The 25,279-nt window shown below is 51.2% G+C and overlaps 1 protein-coding gene across 1 annotated transcript in view; it reads right to left on the minus strand.

Annotated features, from left to right (window-relative positions):
* Positions 1-1,158: 1,158 nt before the first annotated feature.
* C2H1orf94 (chromosome 2 C1orf94 homolog) overlaps positions 1,159-25,279 on the minus strand; it is a 38,728-nt gene continuing 14,607 nt past the window's right edge. Inside the window, exons 2-7 of the mRNA XM_043461988.1 lie at positions 22,158-22,846; positions 18,815-19,075; positions 17,610-17,785; positions 11,994-12,071; positions 7,813-8,009; positions 1,159-1,571 (exon numbers count right to left, since the gene is read on the minus strand). Coding sequence (XP_043317923.1) covers positions 1,496-1,571; positions 7,813-8,009; positions 11,994-12,071; positions 17,610-17,785; positions 18,815-19,075; positions 22,158-22,846 — 1,477 coding nt within the window. The 3' untranslated portion in view covers positions 1,159-1,495. The remainder of the gene's footprint in view (positions 1,572-7,812; positions 8,010-11,993; positions 12,072-17,609; positions 17,786-18,814; positions 19,076-22,157; positions 22,847-25,279) is intronic.

The raw sequence follows: 25,279 nt of genomic DNA on the forward strand, positions 1-25,279 counted from the left end.
GGTATAAATGTTCTTAGTCTCCTTGTTATTACTGTTATTTAGTAGCTAAGTGGTGTCTGGAAAAGAAATTGACTTCCAGGGACCCAGGAAGAAAGGTCAGCTGTGTCACACTGTGAAGGCAAGAGAAATGCTCTTGTGAATCCTGGACTTAAGCCCATCCTGAGACACGTTGACTTGAATATCCCTAGCCTCTCACTGCAATTGGCACCGGGCTCCTAACGTGCCCCAGACCTGGCCCTCACTGACCTCAGCCAAGGTGAGGCCAAGCTCTCAGGTGAGTATTAGGACTGGTAATAGGGCAACTTAGAACTGACAGTGTTGGTCCATCTGCATGTACATGGATCAATTTTTGAACCCAAGAGGTGGAGGTCCTTACATTAACCCTCTGTTTAATTTCATCTTATGATGGTTTGCCAAAAGATAGTTCATTTCATAGACCATCCCTGATTAGTGATGGCTGCCTGGACCACCACAGGGAGAATGGTCCTGTGGCTTTGTCCAGGCTCAGAGGAACAGCCTAATGGTACCTGCCAAGGGTATTGTATAGGAGAGTTAAAATATATGCATGTCACTGACTCGGGCCCCCTCCTCTTCTCAGATTTGTGCCTTCTATCCATGTGATAAAGACGCTCTCAGTGTCCCTATCCAAGTCGCTGATAACAGCTGATTGAGAATGATCCAGGGACATTGCCATGAGGGGCAATTCTGAGACTGACCTCTAGTTCGGCACTGATCTACAATCATCAGATATCATCTTGTCTATCACGATATTCAGGATTCCTCTTAGAACTGATTTTTAGGACACACTTTCCCATCTCGTGTCTAAGACAGCCTTTTCTGTAAGTGGTCACCTGGATGGGACACAGCAGGATGCCCTTCTTCTTCATCCATTCCTGAGATGCTTAAACTGGGCTGCTGAGAAGTGAGTGGATCACACACGAAAGAAGAGGTAAGCCCTCAAGTGTACGATCCCTGGGGTCCCTCATTTACAGAGAAGCACTTGGAGGATGGTAGCCCATGGCCTCTCTTCACGTCCTCAGTAAACTTTGACTCTCCTGGGGTGGGCAGCGGGGGAAGGAGCAGTGATGATTACACAGAGCATTACAGAAAATAAACAGGCACACTCCATTTCAAGCAGCTCATACTTTTATCGGAAAATACAAACTTCCTAAAATTAAGTGTCTTACTTCTATTTTACCAACAACAACAAAAACAAAAATCACTCATGTTAGCTAAATACAGATGCATATGTGGATGAGCAAGTGCGTATGAATCCAAGGGGGGAGTGTGTGGTCTGCACTTTGCGAGAGGGCGGACTGTGTGCGTGTATGAGCGTTGGTCCATAGATGCGTCTGGCCTTGCTGTTTTCTGTCTGTGACCTGGTCGGAACCTTGGCTTTCCAAACTTCATACCAAGCTGCTACAGAATCCAGAATTCCAGAGCCCTTAGCCCTGCTCCAGGGGCTAAGGTGGGAGGAGGAAGGTAAGAAGGAGATCTAAAAATTTATGCCATTCCCACTGGAGGAAAAGTAGGGGCTGTTCATCAGGGGCCCACCGGATGTTGAGCCAAACCTGGAGGAGGAAGAAAAGGACATGGTGATGGGACTCCCCTGGTGGTCCAGTGGTTAAGACACCACCCTCCCAGTGAAGGGTCCCGGGTTCAATCCCTGGCCAAGGAACTAGATCCCACGTGCTACAACTCAGAGGTCGCATGCTGCAACAAAAGAGCCTACATGTGGCAATGAAGATTCTGCCTGCGTGTCACAACTAAGACCCGGTGCAGCCAAATACATTTTTAAAAAATTAAAAGAGAAAAAAGGCATTGTGATGGAATTCCTGATGTTGGTGGTGATATTAGGGAAAGTAATATGTTAATTTGGGGGCTGTCAAAGACTGGGAAGATCATGACAGGCTTAGAAACTGAAAGCTTTAGCAATAATACAAAAAGCTTTGGCTCTGAGAAAATAACATTAAAATGATATTATTGGAAGACAATAAAGAGTTTCTTCTGCCACTCCTTTAGGTCACAAAGGCCCTGGCAGCCTGTAGGGACTTTGTCCAGCCTATGCTCTCTCCATATCCAGGACCACAGACGAGGAAGCCTCTCTGGATTGGAGCACCTTACCTGTGGGCCTATAGCCCCTGTACCTGCCTTAGAGGATCATGTGTGTCCCTCAAGAGATTTCACAACATCAGAGAGCTCAGAGTCACATCCCAGAGTGAGATTTCAGAGTCCGGACCACCCCAGGGCTCCTGATCCCCTTCTCAGCACCAGGCTCAATCAGGCCCTGAATTTCAACCCCAATCTGGCAAGAAAGCACAGAGGCACCCCTGACTGCCCGCAGCTTTGCTAGACCCCCAGGGAAGGAAGAGCCGAGAAGTCCTGAGCCTCGACCTCCAAGAACAGAAATACATATTCTTCTGCCTTTTCTCCCCAGCACACTGTTAGCCATACTTCGAAAGAGTTCAAAAACCGTCTTCTCTGTGAAGACTTTGCTGACCTCTCCAGATGGAATCATTTACTCACACTTCTGGTATCCTATTGCAATTTCTTTCCCCATCTGCTAGGATACTTTGAATGAATGGAACAGAACTCAAGACAAATCACAGCAGAGCAAATGGCTAGATTTAGTCTAATCCAGGGATTCTCAGTCGCTTTTCAGCTGGGCAGATGCATATTACAGAGGATGCTCACGTTCATGGTGTCCTCCCATGAATTGATGAAACAAAAAAGGAGCAGGGGGCAGAGGAGGGGAGAAGCAATGGGGACAAACCAGCGCATTAATTTGTAATGCCTCAGCTGGTATCAGTATCCATCGCTCACATGAGCAGCCGCGGACAACCGAGGATTTGGGTTGTCTGCATCCCTACTCACTAAAATAAATTTTCTGAGAAGAGGGACAATGTCTGGACTGTTCACCATTCTACACTCAGCACCCAGTCCAGGACCTGGCACAAGGTAGGGTGCTGGATAAGCAATTAATGTCAGTGGTAACATTTCTTTTTCTCTTTTTCAAAAATCACATTGGAAAAGAAATTATTGGAAGTGATGCTACTTTAACAATACTCTGAATTCCACTCTGGTTTATAAAATAAAGGCCATAACCCATACTTGAGTATTTAATAATTACCAGCAATAAGTTGGGTGTAACACACCTCGTATCTGTTGTCACACCCCACACATCTGAGCCCTTTCGGTTGAAAAGTTCTGATGGGGTCAGCTGCCAAGGGCATGGTCTGGACAGGACCTACCCTAGAGATCCAGGAAGAGGGCTAATCCACGCAGACTACAGTTCCCCAGGAGTGCTTCCTGGAGGAAGAGGAGGAGCTTGAACTGCCTCTCGAGCACCGTTGAAAGGTCTTGGTTTGCCTGAGACAGTTTCCCCACTGGCATTCCCACTGCAATTATTATTTGCAGTCTTTTGACTCTTAAGCTTATTGCTGCTTGAAAGATACATTGTATGGTGATCCTGGACTTAGCAGAGGTCAGGGAGGGCTCCCCTCCTCCTTCCCTGAGAACACCGAGGCCACCTGCTCCTTCCTCTCCCACCGCATATAGTTTGGTCTCTTGGTTCTCTTCTTTGCTCCTGACCCAGAGGAAACACTGACCCTCCTTGCCTCCCAAACTAAACTCTCTTCGCCTAGGCCCTGGTAACCCTCCCTGCCCAGGACAGCATCTTCCAGACCTTATTCCATCTAGCACTAGTAACCCCCAGCACCACCCCTGAGCCCAGGGCTCCCTCCGCCCCACCCTGCGGTGCCCAGGTTTTCTTGCCACACTGTCATCCCACCCTCTCTTCCTTTGGCTCCCTGCACTCCACACTCTCCTGTTCTTCTCCCATCTCCTTAGATCCTTTGCTTGTGCCTCTCCATCTCCACAACCCCTCTACGTGTTGTGAACCCTGGGCCTCTCTTCCTCTCTCTGGACATGTGCTCCCAGGCGACCTTGTCCCACCCCATGCTTCTAAACATCATCTATATGATTTCAGTTCAGTTCAGTCACTCTGTCGTGTCTGGCTCTTTGCGACCCCATGAATCGCAGCACACCAGGCCTCCCTGTCCATCACCAACTCCTGGAGTTTACTCAAACTCATGTCCATCGAGTCGGTGATGCCATCCAACCATCTCATCCTCTGTTGTCCCCTTCTCCTCCTGCCCCCAATCCCTCCCAGCATCAGGGTCTTTTCCAGTGAGTCAGCTCTTCACATGAGGTGGCCAAAGTACTGGAGTTTCAGCTTCAGCATCAGTCCTTCCAATGAACACCCAGGACTGATCTCCTTTAGGATGGACTGGTTGGATCTCCTTGCAGTCCAAGGGACTCTCAAGAGTCTTCTCCAACACCACAGTTCAAAAGCATCAATTCTTTGGCACTCAGCTTTCTTTATAGTCCAACTCTCACATCCATACATGACCACTGGAAAAACCATAGCTAATGATCTCCAAATTTATATTATCAGCCACCACTTCTCCCCTGAGCCTCAGACTCAGACACCCACCTGCCCATCGACAGCTCCACTCCTGTATCTAACGGGCATCTCAAATTTGGCATGAGCAGAGCTTGCCTGGTGGCTGAGTGGAGCCACTGGCTGTGAACTACTGAAGCCCATGCACCTATAGCCTGTTCTGTGCAACAAAAGAAGCCACCACAATGAGAAACTTGTGCGCCACAACTAGAGAAAAAGCCCATGCAGCAATGAAGCCCCAGCACAGCCAAAGGTAAATACATACAGAAATAAAATTATTTTTAAAAATTTCCTGATCAAGGGACCTGTGCTCTCCTCATCCGGACTTTGGTACTGCCACTTACCCAGACACTCAAGTCAAAAACGTACAAATCAATGCTATTTGCTCACTATCCTGTGTAAAAGAAATAGTGGGAAGTTGCTAAATAACAAAGGGAGCCCAGCCTGGAGCTCCGTGATGACCTAGAGGGGTGGGATGAGGGGAGGAGAGGAAAGAGAGGGAGGGGAAGGATGTAGATATATATATGTATATATAAAATATGACTGATTCGTGTTGTACAGCAGAAACCAACACAAAATTGTAAAGAAATTTTCCACCAATTAAAAATAAATAAAATAGCTCAGTTAAAAAAACAAACAAACTAGGAATCACATTTGACTCCTCTCTTTTCCTTCTTCCACATCCAACCATCAAGTCCCATCAATTCTACCAAGAAAATAAACGTTCCAGATTTTTCTCTCCTCCTTTCCAGGGTTGCTCCTAGTCTACACCACCAGCACATTTTTCTTGGGCAGCTGTAAAGGCGCCCAGCCTGGTCCCCTCCATCAGCTCTTTCTCCACAGCCCTCTCTTTGTACACTGGCCCATGTCATCTTCTTACACAGAGAATTAGAGCATGCGTGGCCTCCCACATCTCCTTCCTACCTCTCCTCGCAGACCCTCCCTAGTCCGGGCCTGCCACTACTCTAATTTGAAATCCGCCCCCTCTCTTCCCCACCAACTGTGCTCCGGCTACATTTCCCATCTCACGGCCACTGCACTTTCTATCCTTCCTGCCCAGAGGGCTCATCAATTATATATACACATGGTTCATCCTCTCATTTCATTCAGATCCCCCCCTTTTCCCTGCACCTGACATGTATGATGCTTGTTCATTTCTGCATTGTCTATTGATCCTCCTGGAATGACTGAAGGAAACACGCTTGTCTTGTTCACTCCAGTAACCCGTGCCTAGAGCCAGCCAGGCACACAGAGGAGGCCACAAATATTTTTTGAATAAATGAACCATCCCTTTGAGGGACGCAGGCCTGCACTCCTCGCCTCACCTTTCTGACCCCACTTTCCTGGTGTTTCCAGATAACCTCTCAGGCACCCCTCCAGCCTGCTGACCGCCGCGCCTCCCTTCGCTCTCCTTTGCCCACAATGTCCCCAGCTGGCCCCCGGCTCCTGCCCACTTCTAAGGCTGCTCCTTCCTCAGTCTCCTCCCTTTCCCGTCTCTCTGAAGACAGCTAGAGACCAGGGCTCTCCCTCTTTCTGCTCCCCACCAGTGCTTCCCAACAGCTGACCAACGAGAACGTGGGACCACGCTGCTTCTCAGCATGGCCGGTTCTGCAGTGAGTCTCCCTTCCCCCAAGCCCAGAGTTACAGCGTGGAAGGGGCGTCTGCCGGCCTACAGGTGGGCTGTCCGCCCTCTGCAATCTCATCCACTCTCACCTCTCTTACAGACCCTGCAGTCACCTCTCTTCCCCCGTCTCTCTCCCCTCTGGCCCATCAATTCATTCCAGCATTCACAGCTCTGCATCGGACCCCCAGGCCTACCAGCCAGAGCTTTTAATAACCCAAGTCCGGCCTCCCCTTTCCTTTCTCCATCTCATTCAAGGGGTAAATCTCATACCTCAACCAGGTGCCTTTATTCCCCAGGTCTCAAGTCTGCCATGCAACCTCCCACCGGAGGGCCTGATTCCCCAGGATGCTGACCCCTCCCCATCTTGTAGGCCTCACTGCCCACCCAGCAGGGACCTTCCCTCTGTCCCTGGGCCGCTGTGATGGCACTCTGTCATGGCACTAACATCATCGCGCCCCCTTCTGGTCCACTCCCATCTCTGAAGGAACGAACCACGCCCTATTCATCGACGGGGCCCCACAGGCTAAGTTTACCGTCACTACGTGCGTCAACTGACGCAGCGCTTTCCCGGGTGTGTGGGTGGAACACACTGAGATATGAGAAAAGGGGAGGAGAAAAAGGATGGGGAGAATGAAGGGAGGGGGAGAAGGGAGGAAGGAAGAGGGGAGGGAAGGGTGGACGGGAAAGAATAAGAGAAAAGAAATGAGAGGTCACGGTCACGGGTTTTATGTTCAATGGACACTACTGACCATCACCTTGTTGAATGTTCTCCATGCACCCTGGTAAATTAAGTGATCTGTGAATTCCAACAGTTGAGAAATCTTTTTATCTTTGTTTCTACCTTTCTCATCCCAAACAGATCTGACTATGGAAACCTCTTTCCTAGAGTTGAGGGGGAACACTGAAACACCCATTGACAGGACAGTGAGGGGCAGTGAGGGGGAGGAAGGGAATCCTTGTCAGGCTGGGGAGTCTGGCCCTAACCCTATAAAGGGAGGTTCTCACAGTGGGGCACACATTCTCCAGGGGGCACCCAGGACACTTGGATTCTCAGGACTGACCCGGCCCCACCTGCCTCACGGAAGTGAAGGTTCGGGTGGGCGGAAATGAGCAGCTGCGTGCTATTAAAGCAACAAACACACATTTCTTACTGACTGGTATGTAAAGTTTGTGTGGAATTGTCAGTGAAAAAGGTTGAGTTTGTGTTGGCTCTTAGCTGCTAAGCCCCTCTCCTCTGGTGTTTGGGGTAGGTTGGGGGGAAAGTGTGAGCAGTCCGATAAGCTGTGGGAGAAGCTTCAGCAGGGCCAGCTGCGAACTCACGGGGCTGTTGCAGAGATTGGCCTGGCAAGGAGCTCAGGACGCGGTGAGTGGGGGAGAGAGCTGTAAGGAGACCACCTAGCCGTAGCCCGCTGGACGCCAGGCAAACGGGGAAAGGCATATGCGTCCAGTTCCACCACCTGCTGCTGGCAGGTGTCCCTCCGCTGCTGACACACAGCGGCCTCTCCGCACCAGACTGAGGACTCCGGCCCCGCACCGGGCCCTGACCAGGCTCACCGCCACACCTGGTCCGTCCCGCACCCACAGCCTCTGCACACAGGCCCGGGGCTCCTCCCGGCCAGGGAACATACGTAACAAGGAAGCGCCGGAGGGGCCCAGAGCGCCCACCTGCCCTCACCAGCAGCTTCCGGGAGGACACGCGGGCTTCCGGCACGGGCCGGAGACTCACCCATATGCCGGGGGGAACAGGTACTGCGGCCCGTCTCCTGCCATGGGGGAAGGGTCTCGGGCATTGCTGGCCGGCTTCTGAGGTGTCCTCTGAGGATACGGGTAGTTGGGCTGGACGAAGGGGATGTAGCTCATCAGGGGGGTGTAGGAAGAGCGGAAAATCTGTTGTCCCATCTGCTGGGGGTTGTATGGCGTCACCTGCAGGGCAGAGAGGAGAGAGGCGCTGAGTCCAGCAGAGCCTGCTGCCTCTAAACATCACAGTCCCCCAGCCCTGACCCGAACCCTGGGTCCCACTCCTCAGCCCCTGTGGCCCCTCAGTCACAGGGTGGTACCCCACAGAAGACAATGTGTTGAACTGGAAAAAGCACAGGGCTCAGCTTCTTTATGGGAGACGGGCAAGGTATTTAATTTATCCGAGCCTCAGTTTCTTGATCCATAAAATGGGCAAACACTATGTCCATTAGTATGGGGATTGAGTCAGCTGATATAAGTAGAGAGACTGGCACATAACATATAACAAATGAATATTATTTCCATGATTGTTTCTCTTCCCTGTCCCCTAACTTTCCCTTGGTCAATAATATCTCAAAAGCCCATGGTTCACTGTCGTTTACAATCGCAGTCAAGGCTGTGGAGATGTGTCCATCCCTGGCTTCTAGCTCACGATCTCAACAGATGCCCAAGTCTGAGACAGCCCTGCCCAGTGGAAATTCTTATGATAGATGATGGAAATATTCTGGGTCTCCACCCAATGTGGTACCCACCAGACATAAATGTAGCTACTGAGCACTTGAAATGGGGCTTGTGTGACTGAATTTTAAATTTTACTTAGTTTTAGTTGGTTTCAACATAAATAGCCACACATGGCTGCTGGTTACATTACTGGAGAGTGTGAGTGCAGGAGAAAGGCCAAAGAGGGGAAATGGGATTCAGCTCAAACCCTAGAGAAAAGTAGGAACTCACTGGGTTTCTGAGACCACCCAAATCAGACTCATCAAGAAGCAGGGCTCCCACTGTCTTCTTGGCAAGGCAGGGGCCCCATCTGTCTTATTTACTGATTTGTCCTCAGCCCTAAGCAGGGCCTGTCACATAGCAGTTGCTCAATAAACATGTGTTAAGTGAATAAGTGAAAAAAGTAAAGAAAGAAAGAGGAGGTGGATGGAGGGAAGAAAAGACCAATGTCCACTTGAATACCTAAAATGATAGGGAGCTCTTTACATTGCGAGCACTGTATTCTACCACTGACAGCTCCAAATGTCTGACGTGGAGCTGATATCCATCTTTCTGTGTGTTTTGGTCAAAACTAGGGAAATTCTTGGATTTCCACTTTCACAGCAAGAGTGGGGTCCACGCTGTTTAGCTGCTCAGTATACTGACTGCCCGCTCTCACCCTGCACACCCTTATCTAATTTAAAAAGATGACAAAGGCTAGTGCTCATTAAGTGATAATAAGGGTGTGCCAGGCCCTTCATGTGGATTCTCTCATTTAAATTCTGAACAGCCCCCGTGAGGTAGGACCATTAGGATTCCCATTTTAGGTACAAGGAAACGGAAGCTCAGAGAAGTTAAGTAACTTGCTTAGTAAGTGTTTCAAGTGTCCGAGTTTTGTCAGAGTCCCCGATTCCCTGGACTGCACCACTGTGCTCGGTCCTTCTAGAAGTCTGGGCCCATCCCTCCTGGCCCTCCCCATCCTTCCCCCAGTGGACAGATGGGCTCCGATGATGCTGGATGTGGGTGCCAAACCCCCAAGAGGATGAGCTGAAGGTCATAAAGTGCCAAGAGCTCACAGAGAGAACCCAGGAAGGAACCTCCCAGGACAGACACCCAAGGGTCAGCATGGCAGAAAAAAAAAAAAAAACCTGGTTTTTCTAGTGTAGGGGGTGGGAGTCCCAGAGCTGAACCTGAGAGGAAACGGACATGAAAAAGAAGATGTAGGTCTTAGAGCTGACACAAGCTTCACTCAAAATTGTACCCTACTGGTGCACTGGGAAGACCCAGAGGGATGGGATGGGGAGGGAGGTGGGAGGGGGGGATCAGGATGGGGAACACATGTGAATCCATGGCTGATTCGTGTCAATGTATGGCAAAAACCACTACAATATTGTAAAGTAATTAGCCTCCAACTAATAAAAATAAATGGAAAAAAAAAAAACACAAACAAAAAAACTGTACCCTAGCTACATGTCACTGATAAAAACCATAAACCAGAGCTGTGTAGAGGGCTCTGGAATCATCTACAAGATACACTCTGCTGACAAAAGCAATGACCGAGCAGTGTGCCCAGAATGCCACATTCATATAAAAATGCTTGTATAAACAGGTATCACTGGAAGGGCACCTAAGAAACCAGTCACAGTGATTGCTTCTAAGGTGTTTAAAATCTTATACCAGGTTTTTAACGTTACTGTTTCAAATATATGCACATACATAACTTCGTCTAAAAGCATTTGCTGAGGAGCTAGGTGGATGGAATCACTGCTCATGAGGTGGACGGGTCGAGATTGGGATTCTGTGAGCTTGACTGCCTCCCCTCGCGACCTCATCTCAGGATGCAAATCTCCTACTGCTGAAAGAGCAGCCTTGGCCCAGGTGATAAAGTGACCTATACTTATAGTCCCTTCTCTATCTTCTAGAACATTCTAACATCCTTCAGGGCAGAGGTGCAGTTTGAAGAGAAAGGGTAGGGCTACCTGGAGGGAGAGGAGAGGCCAAGGAGTCTGTGACCTGGGTGTGTGCATTGCGGGGGGCAGTGTGCAAGGCCGGACTGAGAATGTAGCCTGTTCTCAGCTCTTCTCCTCACACCCTACCCCTGATCCAAGATACTCAGACTCTCTGAGTATCAAAAAGTGCTGTTTGTGTTGCCTGTGTGTGCTCAGGTCCATGCACATCCAGTCTGGTGGCATGTATATAAACACATCTTTATTTATGTCTGGGTACATGTTTGTATTTTCATCTCTGGTGCTTGATTTTTTTAAAAGATCTTTTTGATGTGGGCCATTTTTAAAGTCTTTATTGATTTTGCTACAATATTGTGTCTGTTTTGTGTTTTGTTTTGTTTTGTTGTGTTTTTTGGCTACAAGGCATGTGAAATCTTAGCTCCCGGACCAGGAATTGAACCCATATCCCCTGCATTGGAAGGTGAAGTCTTAACCACCGGACTGCCAGGGAAGTCCCTCTGCTGCTTTACTTTGATACTGCATATTTATGAATCTTGTTTATAAGAGGCAGTAAGCCAGAGTTACTGGGAACATGGGCCCTGAAGCCAGCCAGCTCAAGATCAAACCTGATCTGCCATTGTGTTACTGTCGAGCAGCTGTTGACCCCGGACCTACCCATGGGAACAGGGGGTGCAGATTTAGCTGACAAAAATAGGTAACACCCAGTTAAATTTGAATTTAAGATAACAGTAAAATTTTTTTAATAGAAGTATGGTCCATGCAGTATTTGGGATATAGCTCTACTAAAATTTTATTCACCATTTACCTGGATTTAAATTTAACTAGGTGTCTTGTATTTTAACTGAGGAAACTATGGGAGGGCTATGACTCCCAGCACAAGTGATGCTGGGCCAGGCCATGTGCTCTGCTCTGGCAGATCGTGGGCAAACATGACCACATCCCAGCTCTGAGCCCTCCCACACTCCCACCATCCAGCATGGCAGGTGCAAAAGCGATCTTCAGCCTGGGCCCAGAAGGGGGACACTTAAAAAAGACTTGACCCCAACCCCAGCGCAGCTCAGTCAACCTGTAGACCTTTGGGTAAAAATTAAACATTGCATTGCTTAAAGTCTCTGAGACAGTGAGGCTGTTGGTTGCCACAGCAAAAGCTAACTTAGGTGTTAACTTCATAACCTCAGGCAAATTATTGCATCTCTCTGCGTCTCCGTTTCCTCATCTTGACTCTACCTCATAGGGTGGTTCTGAAAATTAAACGAATGCAGGTAAGGCCCTTAGAGAGGGGCCTGGCATACAGTAAGGGCTCTGTAAGTGCCGGCCAGCGTTATCCCCTGGGGTCACTGCTTTGTGGCCGCATGCATTTTGGTGCTTGTGTCTGTACTCTGGGGTCAAAGCTGGGCCGGAAAGCGTGGCTGGTGACCAGCTGGACAAAGACAAGGCGACAGACATCCTTCTGACCTGAAGGCCTCCATGGGCTGGGACAGAGGTGAGGAGGTCATCGACTCACCTGTCTGGAGTAACACCCCAGCTGGGGGTGCAGGGTCTGCTGGTAGGGCATCCTGGCTGCCCGCTGGGGGTACAGGCCCTGGGGAGAGAACGGAGGGACTCAGTGCCATGGGGTGAGAGGCTCCCCGCCAAAGAATGGCAGCCACTCAGCTCAGCTTCCAGCTCCCTTGCCTGCATCTCCAGACACAGCAGAGTCCATCCCATCACACTGCTGGCCAGACGCCCCCTCCCCACCCCGCTCCCCAGCTGCTTAGTCCAGCTGGAATCAGGTTGAGCTGGCATGCCTCACACCACACAGGGAGCCCCTGGTTAGCAGGATTCACAGCCTTTTGATTGAATGTTTAAGACATGAGCTTCAGGGACCTGCTTGTCTTTTGAAATCCAGATCTGCTCCTTAGGCTATGTGACCTTGGGCAAATCACTTCACCTCTCTGAGCCTCTTTTCCCTTGTCTCTAAAATTATGTGTGTTTAAGCCTGCAATAAACTGTGGAGAATTCTGAAAAGAGATGGGAATACCAGACCACCTGACCTGCCTCTTGAGAAACCTATATGCAGGTCAGGAAGGAACAATTAGAACTGGATATGGAACAACAGACCGGTTCTAAATAGGAAAAGGAGTAGTCAAGGCTGTATATTGTCACCCTGCTTATTTAACTTATATGCAGAGTACATCATGAGAAACGCTGGACTGGAAGAAGCACAAGCTGGAATCAAGATTTCCAGGAGAAATATCAATAACCTCAGATATGCAGATGACACCACCCTTATGGCAGAAAGTGAAGAGCAACTAAAAAGCTTCTTGATGTAAGTGAAAGAGGAGAGTGAAAAAGTTGGCTTAAAGCTCAACATTCAGAAAACTAAGATCATGGCATCCATTCCCATCACTTCATGGGAAATAGATGGGGAAACAGTGGAAACAGTGTCAGACTTTATATTTTGGGGCTTCAAAATCACTGCAGATGGTGATTGCAGCCATGAAATTAAAAGACACTTACTCCTTGGAAGGAAAGTTATGACCAACCTAGATCGCATATTAAAAAGCAGAGACATTACTTTGCCAACAAAGATCCGTCTAGTCAAGGCTATGGTTTTTCCAGTGGTCATGTATGGATGTGAGAGTTGGATGGTAAAGAAAGCTGAGTGCCGAAAAATTGATGCTTTTGAACTGTGGTGTTGGAGAAGACTCTTGAGAGTCCCTTGGACTGCAAGGAGATCCAACCAGTCCATCCTAAAGGAGATCAGTCCTGGTTGTTCACTGGAAGGACTGACGCTGAAGCTGTAACTCCAATACTTTGGCCAGTTCATGCGAAGAGTTGACTCATTGGAAAAGACCCTGGATGCTGGGAGGGATTGGGGGCAGGAGGAGAAGGGGACGACAGAGGATGAGATGGTTGGATGGCATCACTGACTCGATGGACATGAGTTTGAGTAAACTCCAGGAGTTGGTGATGGACAGGGAGGCCTGGCGTGCTGCGATTCATGGGGTCGCAAAGAGTTGGACACGACTGAGCGACTGAACTGAACTGAACTGAAGCCTGCAAAGCCTGAGAAGGAAGCCAGATTATCTCTGTTGGTGTCTATGCCCCTTTTCTAAGTACCCTTCGCCAAACCCCATTCCTGCCCGAAGGCATGAGGTGCCTGAGGCTGTCTGTATCATGTGTGCTAGTTTGCCTCATGTTTATTTAAACACACTGGCCCTTGTGCTTCCATCTGTGTCTGCAGCCATGTGTTTCTGTGTACAAATGTGCGACTGTGAACCCAGGTGTGTTAGTCTGGGCCTCTGTTGCTGGGTGTCTACCTGCCCACGTGTATACCTGTGTCTGTACCTGATGATAAAGACGGTCATGAAGATAAATGAGCTAAGCCATCTAAAGGGCCCAGAATAGCACCCAGCATGTAGTAAGGATTCTGCTAGTGCTAGGTACTTTTACCGTCTCTCACTGTCTCCCCCCTATCCCCACTGCTCCTGCCACTTGAAGAGGCTGCCTGGCATCTCAGCCCAATGCTAAGTAGAAATTTTATTCACAACTCTGCCCAGAGTGGCCTTAGGTGTGCCTGTGCATACACACACACACACACAGAGCAGAACTGCTGCTGTGGGTGGGGTCGGCTCATGACTCATCCAGTCCCAGGCTGCCCCCATCCTCCAATCCAGAGTTAATCCATAAGATGCAGCTCAAAACCCAAAGCACCCCTCAGACCAGAATATGTCTTTCCAGAAGATTCCACACCAGAGATGCTGCCTCCATCACTCACTCAGCTGAGCCAGTCATCAAAGCGCTGATGGCTGAACTGCCCTTGATGACTTCCTCGGAGCCCCTGGACTGCTCATAAAAGGCTCCGAATCCCTGATGTGGGGTTCTGGGGAAGGCCCCCAGCTCTCCTAGGGTGCACATCCTCTCAGAGCCTTCCTTGCTGTCTGCTCCCAGGCACCCGCACTTGACCGTGGCCAGGCCTCCCCCACATCCACCAGCCCCTTCATCGCTTGAATCCAGTGCACAGGCTTGGCTTTTCTTCAAGCTCTAAGGCCCCAGGGCAGCCCCACCTACCTCCCCAACCAGCCTGTGACCCCAGGGCATGGTCTGAACTGGGGCAGGGAAGTCAGCCGATGGGGCTGCCCTGCCTGTGCCCAGGCCTCAGTGGGCTCCAAGGCCACGTTCTAAGTGCCCCTCTTCTGTTTCACCACCTCCCCACCGGCACTCAGCCCTGCTTTCCACTGCCAACTCCCCTGGGCCGCCGTCCTCCCCACGCCTGCCTGGGCGAGGCCACCTCTAGGATGTGTGAGCTGCCTGTCCCTGCTCTGTCGTGGGGTGGGTTTTCAGGAGATGATGCCGTCTTCATCAGTATGAGCCACCCTCAGTGACTTGAAGGGGATTTCTAGTTGTTCAGATTGCAATTCTGTGAAATCACAAGCAAGGGGAAATACACATCCATTCCTTTTTGCTTGAGGCCGTGATCTCTTCGCATGTGCCCGCCCTCCTTAATTGGGAGCAGAGTTCCTTTGTGCCAAGCAGCCCCGGATTCTCTGTGGAGCTTCTGGGTGCTGGGGACTTAGTCTTCCAGGGCTCTGCATCCGTCCACTGCAAAGCTCTGAGTAGACTGGATTTGGGACCTTATCTTTATTCCTAACGTCAAGCGGGAAAAAGAGACTGGGATAGACTGTTCCTTGTTTCTCCTCTGTGCCTCCTCAAGGTCTGCAGACCTCCCTGACCCCGTGTCCCAGGAAGATCAGGGCTGAATAACAATAAGAACCAACACCTGTATCAGGCTTGAGATTTTACAAAGCCCTTTCCCATCCATGGACTCAATTAACCTTACAACTGACTCAAGTATTTGCTGCCGCTGTAATGATTATGAGGCCATTTCACAGGTGAGGAGACCAGGGCTCAGAACATTTGGCTAACTTGCCCAAGGCCACACAGCTCGAAAGTAGCACTATTCCCTTAAATCCAGTTCTGATGATTCTAAAACCTGTGTTCTTTTTATCACATCAGACCCCTTGATCAGCTGTCTTGAAGCTGGTTGGTATCATGAAATCATGAGAAGCTGGGAAAAGGTAAGTCACACTGTCTGATGTTACCCCTTGGGAGGGTCGGCGGGCACAGGTGACTTCAGCTGGGCTCAGTGAGTGTCTAAACTGCTGCATAGGAACAAGGGGCCCTACCAGCTGGGGCCTTTCTGCCCAGAGGCCCGGGAAGCTCAGAGTCAGCCCTGTGATAAAACACCGGCATCTCTGAAGACAAAGGACCTTCATGCTAGAAGAATACTTCCAAATCTCACCCATGCCAAAAGTCAAGTCAGAAGAAGTTAGCATAGCAGAGAGAGACTGTCCCCTCTTTACAAAACAAACCATTGCAAATTAGCTTTACATGTTGAGCCCCTTGAGTGAGTGCATTTGAGCGTGAATCAATTTACACTAAATAAAATTATGCAGTTGTTTCTCTCTCAGAGCTGGGGGGCACACCGTGCTGCCCTTGGATTTGTCCCTGACTCGTCCTGGACTCCTAGCTTCCTAGTCACCTTGGAATCCCCTCACTTAAGTCAAGGCTCAGCCTGCAGTCAGTGTGAAGCAAGGAGGTTTGTTGTTTTTTTTTTTAATTATTTAAATGAGAAAATAAATAAATACAAATGAGTGCATCAGGGAGTAGGTGATAAATGACTCAATAATGAGTGTGCAAGGGTGGAGGAACTTCAGTGAAGGAGCTGGTGAACCGGTGAGGATGTGAACAGGGTATTTCTCCAGGAGAGCATATGGTAGATTCAGGATGGATGCACCTGGGGTCTTCCCATGGATCACGCTTCCTTACACTGTCCCACCTCAAAGGTCGGGCTTGAGAAAGAGGGTGGCCACTGGCTCTCTTTAGCAAACCAAAAGAAGACTTGCAGACAAAACTTTGGAGAGAAAGAGAGAGACCATGCTAACCCCCTTTACTTCAGTTCCTGTTTTAAGAATCAGGGGCTGAGTCCAGCGGACCAGCTCAGAGGGGCTTCACGTGGAGTGGAGAAGACCCACCTCTCGAGCAGGATGTTAAGCCATGAGACTGGCAGCTCTGCTGTCGAGGAGGAGGAAATACCACTGGGAGCCCAGGGGCAGTGGAAGGGGGAGGGGCACGGGGCAGGACAAGAGGATGTTCAGGTTGGATTTCCTTCTCTCTTTGCCCTCCCCGGGCGTGGCCAGGCCAGGCTGGGGCAGCAGGCTCCCGGGGGCCTGGCCCTTCTGTATACCTGCACGCCATTCTGGCCAGCAGCCAAGGAGGGGAGAGAAGGCTGAGAAATCTTAGGCACTGAGCACCTGTCCTGGAGGAACTGAGCACTACCTAAAGGGACTATTTAAGCTCTTGGTTCAGACTACGGTTTAAATCAGAATGGACATTTATTTGATTTTTTTTTCATCTCTCTACCCAGTGGGTGGCAGCTCTTACAGGAGATTAAGTTAAATAGACGAACTAAAGGAACCACATTTTCCCGGAATAAATAAGTTGTGTGAGTAAAACTGCCAACGTTGCAAGTGTTTCCCCCACCCCTTTGTGTCTGACGCCTCTTAGCTCTGGGTCCAAGACCAAGACTGTGTGCCAAGCCACCTGAGCTGGTAGAAGCTAAGATTGCTAGGCTGTAGTTGAAATAAAACGGCCACATAATTTGTCATCTGCAGTGGGACACTTGAGAGTGAAAGGGAGTACAGTGAATAATTATGCGGGGACCAAAGACCTAAACAGGGACTGTCCCAAGTAATCTAGGACACATGTCATCCGACTACAAAGGAAGTCACAGGAGGTGGTGGGAAGCAAGGACTGTGCCATCGGTCAGTCTTTCCTGGGAGCCCAAGCACTTCACAGACCAGGATTAGCCAAGTGGCTCTGAAAGACATGGCACAGAGTGAACTGGAATCCAGACAAAGGAGAATGAGAAATATACACACGTGTGTGTGTGTGTGTGTGTGTGTGTGTGTGTGTGTGTGTGCACACGCACGTGTACCTGGCCGTTGGTCTGATGGGGCCCCTATGGAGAAATGAACTAACGAGTCCACGGCTCTTTGTGGATGAGGCTGCCTGTAAGCCACAGGCTCCTCCCTGAATGGCCACCACCGGATAGACCGGCCGGGACCCGCTCACTCACCTGGTACTGAGGGAAGGTGGAGGGGTTTGTGAACACGGGCGGAGGTGCACAGTTCAGGTTGAGCCAGAGGGGCTGGTTCAGAGTTGCTGAGGTCAAAGCGGTGGCAAAGCGTGGGGTGAACACGTTCCCTGTGTACTTGAGGTTGTTCTTGTCGGCCCCTGTCACAGGTGGGTTAACTGTAAGTCACAGGAGAGGTAGAGTGTTTCGTGATTGAGGAAGGGAGAGGTCAGCCTGCCCCAGCTCCATGACTGCCCCCAGGGTTAATGTCCTCACAGGTAAGGTATTTTAAAAGCTCCCAGAGGGTTCTTCAAAGCTATAGGAAAACACTGTTAGTTCACACCTTGCCAACGTGGAAGGGGTGAGAGTCCCAGCATGGTCTGGCATGGAGCATCTCCTTCATGACTCACAAGTAAGGAGGCAGTTTAGCAAGAGATACAATCAACCAGCTTGTCTCACCTACGTGCAAAACTATATTCCTTCAAGTGCTTCGGAAAAACCCAGTTTGATACAAACAATTGCTACGCTGTGGGAAGTCACTCTTATCAAATTACTCAAGCACCCCGCTGAGGGCATGTGCTCGGCAACAGCAAGGACCTTGTGTAGGTGTTGCATCTATGTCAGAGTCATTTTTTTAAAATATTTTAAAATATTATATAATTCCCTTTGGTAAGACCTCAAATTAGTCTGAATGAATGAAATTTGATGGAGTTGTTTCAGGATATGAATCCTGGATTCTTTCCTTCTATAACATGACCTGTGGGCTTAAGAGTTAGAGATGGGGTGTCAGTGTCCCCTTATTAGCACCTTTTGTTGGGGGGAGAATGTTGTACTAAAACAGTTGTAGATGTACAAGGGAGAGAGAGCAGAGACGTGAATAACTGCAATGTAGAAATAATCTTAAAGCATGGGATTTTCGTCGGCTCAGGCAACTTGAGGGGACATAAGACATGCTGAGTCAGGACTATATTCAAATTGACCACCAATAATGCCCATGTGACCCCTGAAAGTCAACTAGATTTCTTGAGCTCTTCCCTGTAGGGGATGACACAGGAAGAAAGCCATTTCCCCCTTTTTACAGGACTAGGGAAAGACAGTGTCTTGCCCATGGATGAGACAGCCTTTTGATGGCAGAGTTACTCCAGGGGTCTATGAGGGTTTCTGAAATCCCTTCCTGCATAGACTCTCTCTGGGCAGGGTCAGCTTACGTTTCAGCTCCAGCCTGTCCACCTCCACTTTGCCACGGAGTTTCAGCTGCCCGCCTGGGTTCTTGGAGGCCCCAAGGAACTCATAGAGCAGGTTCTTCTCGGCCTGCCAGGCAGGCTTCTTGGCCGGCAGAGCCATGGACATGGAACCCATGGAGTCACTGCCACCATCCTCACCACAGGTGTCCTTCTGGCTTGGGGACCACTGGCTGAGAAAGAGGCTCTCTCGGCCCCTGGTCAGCTCCTTGGCACCTGGGTTCCGTTCTAGAGCAGGAGAGAAGTTGAGTCAGTGACTCTGGAAGACCACATGCTGGATGGGAGGAGCATGGTCTTGCGGACAAAGTTGTGGATCCTCCACAGCATACCTGAGACTCCCACCACTCTGGGCTCTGTCTCAACCAAGTTCGATCCAAGTCCAGTCCCTGAAGCCTTCACTGACCAGCGCCCATGATGGTCTCACACTCCCCTGCATGCATGCATGCATTCATCCCTTCTTGTCTTCTTCCGTCTATCCACCCATCCATCCATCCTTTTATCCACCCATGCATCTTTCCTTCCTTCCATCCACTCATCCATCCTCCCTTCCATAATCCCATTCTCTCCTCCTTCCAAACTTCCTCCCTTCTAGTCCCCTCCCTTCCTTCCCACTAATCGTCTACAGGTTGGATCACAAAGCCTCCGGATAGTTCCTGTCTTCAGTGAGCACACCTGGCTTAGAGGGGGGGACACACATTCCCACAGAACACGCAGCTCGTCCCTCATCATAGGCTCTCCTCTTGCTAAGTTGTCATGGCGATTCAGCACTCTCATCAGCGCCAGGCTCTGACCTGAGTCCTGGGGACACTTGGATGAGTCAGAGCCAGACTTGGCCCGGCAGGAACTCACAACAAGGAGGAAGAGAGAGACAGACCCAGAAATAGCTCTGGGACAAGGCAGATGGGGACCGTGAGGTGACAGAGGGACACAGTGGGAGAAGAGGGTGGCTGAGACAGCTTCTGTCTGAGAGGCCCAGAGGGATTCCAGAAGGAAGAGGGCCCTCAGCAAGGCCTTACGCCCAGGGCTGTGGGTGGCTGTGGGCAAAGGAAGAGGCACCAGTGAGTCACTGGGTGCTGTCGGTGCCAGGCTCAGCTCTCGCTCCAAATGGACCAAGTCTCCCTAGTGCAAGGACACTTCCTGGACCATCAGGGATCCCCCTACAATGGTGGTTTTTCACCCATATTTCCTTTTGAGCAATGGAACTCTTTCTTCCAACAAAATTAAGTATGGCAGGGGAATGCACCACACTGCACACATATAATATATGGTTCGTGCATGCTCAGTTATGTCCGCCTCTTGTGACCCTATGGACTGTAGCCCACCAGGCTCCTCTGTCCATGGGATTTTCCCAGCAAGAATATTGGAGTGGGTTGCCATGCCCTCCTTCAGGGGATCTTCCCAATCCAGGGACTGAACCCAAATCAACTGGGTCTCTGGTATTGCAGGCCAATTCTTTACCTCTGAGCCACCAGGGAAGCATATAATATATAGACATATGTAAATTTTTTAAGGCACTGCATGGCTGAAGCAGAGAAGAGGGCCTTGCTCTCAGCATCTTCACGTTTTTCCCAGCTTGGAGGTCCTGGTCTCCGTGCAGCTTGGCTGGGAAATGGCAATGGACACATGGCGGGCACAGTGGATCATGCTGGCAGCAACAGGATCAGAGGACTTGTGCCCAGCATTACCTGTTGGCAGTGGACATGATCCCACCAACTCTTAGTCCCACTAGCCCGTGGCCTTGGGGCTGAGTCTGGACAGGATGGGGCCTGCCCTCTTACTGCCATCCTAGCAAAGGAGAAAGCTGCTCTAGCCTGAGCCAGAAGAAAATGGCATTTTTAGCAAAACATGTCCCTGGTGTCTTTTCCTAGAGCTTCTCTGGTTGCAGAGTGCAGCCCCCAGCCAGCGCTAAGGTAACAGTACCCACTAATAATAGCCCTCTCCCCAGAGGCCCACACACCTGCCATCACACCCCACCCCAGTCATCTGAAACACACTTGCTACTCACTCATCTCCAAAGCTCCCTCTTCCAAAGGCTGTGTACACAGACACACACACACATCCCTTCCTGCCATTCCCTTGGCTCGCTCACACACATACACAACTACACACACAGAAGGGTTACACTCAGATGTGCCCACACTGCATTTCCTTACATGCTCACATCTGCAAAGTTCTTCTCAGCACAACTTTGCTCACACACCTGTACACACACACACACAAATGGTGGGAAGGTGTGTGGGACAGAACTGTCTCCAAACCAGCAGCCCCATCCGACAGAGAGACATCCACACCTCCCTCATGGAGAAGGAGGTGGGAGGCATGTCCCCTCCCCTGGGGATGCTCCATCATCTCACACACACAGCTCATCATCCCCAGAGTCCCCAGACCCCTGGAGGCCTGCCCAGGACCCAGAGTCCAGCATGTTGTCCACAGTTTGGAGTCCTTGGCTTCCTAAAATGCTCCTACGAAATGTTCTCTAGGGTGACTGCGTCTCTGTTTTCTTAGGAAGATGGATCTGGGCCCTCCCAATATAGGCATCTCTCCTTTACCCATCTCTCACAACCTGGGGGGAGTTTTTCTTCCAGTTTTCTCCCAGTGACCGCCGATGGCAGGCAAGTGTCACTGCCACCTGTCTTCCTTTTTGGAACCATCCAGTCTGAGTAGCCGGATCAGAACAGACACAAAATGCAGAATCCTGGAATTGGGGGAGGCTTGGGAAGTGGCTGGCAATCCCAGGGAGGATGTGGACTCATCGATTTAGGAGTGGGAATGCACTTTTCTAAAGCCCTGAAGTCCCTCGGAACAAACCCCAGGGCCAGCTGTCTGCCTGCACCTGGGGAGTTTACACATTCAGCCCTATCCCTGAGAGAGGGGACCAGGCCTCGTGGTCAGGACAGGTGCCTCCATCAGAAGCCAGTCAAATTTCCCTCCTATTCAGCTCAGAGCCCCCTGGCTGCACTTTCATCCTGGGCCCAGCAAGGATAAATGCTTCCTTCAATGTCCTCTGGGTGCCTATGGATTTAAAAACCCAATCAGTTACTAAACGGGCCTCTCCCTCTTCCTAAAGCGTGTTGGATTCAGGGCTACCATGTTTGGTTACCTGCGATGTGCCCTGTATATGAGCATCCAGCAGGGGAGGCCTGTGGGGGCTGAAAACGGCCTGCACCCTGGGACCACGCTCATCAGCAAGGCCACTTCGCCCTACTTTGCACAGCGATGCTGCGTGTGCCTGCTGCCGCCCACGTGGCTTTCCGCTAAGTTTCTCCGCCCAGCAAGCGCGCTTCCTAGCCCTGCTCCCAGCCCCACTCACCCATCAGTTGGTGCCCCTCCACGACGGGGTCAGCCTCGGGCTTGGAGCAGATCTTGGCAAACACTGGGAGCTGCTTCTTCGGAGCAGGGAGCTCAGGGAGTTTGTTGGGAGGCGTGGGCGGAGGCGGCGGAGGCAGCGGCAGGAACGGGCCCAGCCCCGCGGGCTCTCTGGGTCCGGGGCCATTGAACATGCTGCTCTGCAGGAAGTCCTTGATGACCCTGGTCTCCTCCAACACCATCTTGCTGTCGGGGGCCTTGAACATTTCTGCGGACGTCAGAGGGAACTGCGCCAGGAGCTTGCTGATCTCCGAGCTGGAGGCCCCCAGGCTGCGGCTCCTGTCCTCTGTCCCCTTGGCACTCTTGACCTTGGCAGCACACAGGATGCCCGTGACCGTAGATGTGGCAGAATCACAGTCTGGCCGGCTGCCGACGACCGACACAGCCACCTTCGGCTCCAGGAGCTTGTCACGGGCCATGACAGAGGCTCCTGGGTGCTCACTCCTGCTGGCCACCAGCGAAGGCATGAGAAGGCGGGGGGCTGACTGTCTGGACACCTCGTGGTTGCTTCTGGGTGCCTCCAGCTCCCCCGAGCTCTCGGTGACCAGGATGAGGTGCTCTTTGGTGAGGCTCAAGAACTCCTGCTCCACCAACAAGGAGATCTCGTCTTTGCCACTGGTGAGCTCCAGAGCCCTGCAAACAGGTCAGAAAGAGAGAGGGCTTTAGGGCCCCCTCCCTGAGGGTGGCTCTGCAGTGGGGCACAGGCCCCAGGAAAAGGGGCTAGAGAAAACATGTTTCCCGAGGTGAGAAACCTATTGCTCTTCACTAGAGAAAATGGGCCACACGTGCACCCCCAAGGGGTTTTTACACCATACCAACGGGCAGTGGTCCTAAGAGCTTGGTTCTGGGAATCGGGACCCCTGGGTCCTCTCCCAGTGCTCCGTCTGGCTGAGTGGGCCGAGTCTTAATTTCCGTCCATCACTCCCTCTTTGGTGGTGCTCAGGACCCAAAGCAATAAAAGACCTGCAGCAAAGGGGACAGGACTGAACCAACAGCTCTGGACGTGGCGTCCAGGGTGCCGGGGCCCCCATGCACTGCAGGATGGTCTGAGTGAGAGCAGGGACAGCAGGGTGACAGCTGGAGCTCACAGCCTGGCTTGGTCACTTCCCAGCTATGTGGTCCTGGGCCCCTTGCTCAGCATCATGGGACCGCTGTCCTCCTTCCTGGTGAAGCGGAGTATCACAGAGACACTTCAGACCGTGTCTGGCACAGTAAGGGCAGTACCAGGGACAGCCAGTCTGTATACACCTCTGGCAGCTGGGCTGAGCCTCTGGATCCTGAAATCTGCACAGTGGCTCCGTAGATACCCATGTCCACCTTGGCTGGTGTGGCCTTCTGACCAGATCACAGATTGGGCTGCCTGGGAGCACCAGCAATCGCTTGATCCCTGCACTGATTCACAAGAATCTTCCTTTATCTAAACACTGGCCTCTACCTGCACCTGAGACCTGGGGCCTCCAGCTGCACCCTTGGTGGCCACCACCATCCTAGTGTGGCCTAACGGTCCCATGGACTCTTAGCTCCTAGATGCTGGCTGCCTCCAAGTGTGGGAGAGGGTGGCAATCCTGCTGGCCTGGTTTGGGCCCACACTGGCCCACCAGCATCCTTGGTAAGGGGGACCTTCCTCCCTGGTACCCCCAGGAGGACTGTGGCAGCCCACCCTGCTCTCCCTCCTGGGTGGGTTCCCAGGAAGGGTGGATAAGCTGGCCTACATAGAGCATTCTAGAAACTGCTCAGAGTTCCACCACTGGTGAAAATGGTGAAAAAAGAGGCAGAGGGAAAAATTAAAGCATCCAGTGAATGGAGTTTTGGGAAGGCTCAGGGTATATTCCTGCGCTGACAGCCCATTCTGTGGATGCAGTGAGCCCCGAAAATAACGACTAGCAAATGCTCCCAGCAAGGATGTTCCTTCCTGGTAATGCTCTGTATATGAACACATGCACACGGACACACACACACACACAGGTGCAGTGCAGGCACAAAATGACTCACAGTTATCACACATAAAACCAGGGGATGGTCTCTGTATCTGACAACCAGTCAGAATGGGCACGGGCTACAGTCCCAGACGCTCCTACTGTGCCGGCATTAATCCCATAGTTGATGGTTACTGATGAGTCCCAAGGGGTCCTGGGGAAAGGTCATGGCTGGTCAGGGCACTTGGGAGGCCTAGGGAAGAGTTTAAAATGTGGGAGCTTGTCACTATTCTGAGGACGGAGACAGCGAACGCCTCCAGAACGCCAGCCCCGCATGTGGTCTCCCCAGGCCTGGAGGCTGGGAGCCATGCCAGGAGAAAGCAGACTCCAGTCAAACAGACTGAGATCAGAATCGGGCACTGCTGCCCACTTCCCGTCAGACCCCGGAACCTTGGGGACTCCCCTGTGACGAGGCACACACCTGTGGCACTACCAGCCCAGCCCCTGGGGGGAGGAGAACTTGGTGCGGGAACCCCTCTGCCGGCTTGGCACAGACACACACACACAGGAGCCCTGGGCACGCGGTGGCTGTGGATGGCAGCGAGAGCGGGCTGGTGCCGGACGCTGCCATTGACGCCATGCAAGGGGCAAGGCCATTCACTTGGTTCTCCCCCTCTTCCCGACTCTCCCTCCCACTCCCCTTTTTCCTCCTCCCCACATCTAGACTCGGTCTATCAATTGGACCCCTCTCCTGCTGTGTCCCTGGGAACATGCCTGCAATGCAGGAGACCCAAGCTCAATCCCTGGGTTGGGAAGATCCCCTGGAGAAAGGAATGGCTACCTACTCCAGTATTCTTGCCTGGAGAATTCCATGGACGGAGGAGCCTCATGGGCTACAGTCCATGGGGTTGCAAAGAGTCCAACACAACTGAGTGACTAACACTTTCATTTCATCTCACTTTCCTGCTATGTCCCTGGGAACACTTGGAATAAAGAGGCTGCCAATCCATGGTCCCAAATTATTGATCCCCCGTCTTCTTCATCATGACCCTCAAAGGGAACAGGGGAATCTCTAGTCACAGAAACCAGACATTAGAAGGACCTGTTTTTGCCTCTCTGCCCCCCTCGAATACTTGAAAAGCAAGCTGTA

Source organism: Cervus canadensis, chromosome 2, assembly GCF_019320065.1.
Source record: "Cervus canadensis isolate Bull #8, Minnesota chromosome 2, ASM1932006v1, whole genome shotgun sequence".
NCBI classification, from domain to species: domain Eukaryota; kingdom Metazoa; phylum Chordata; class Mammalia; order Artiodactyla; family Cervidae; genus Cervus; species Cervus canadensis.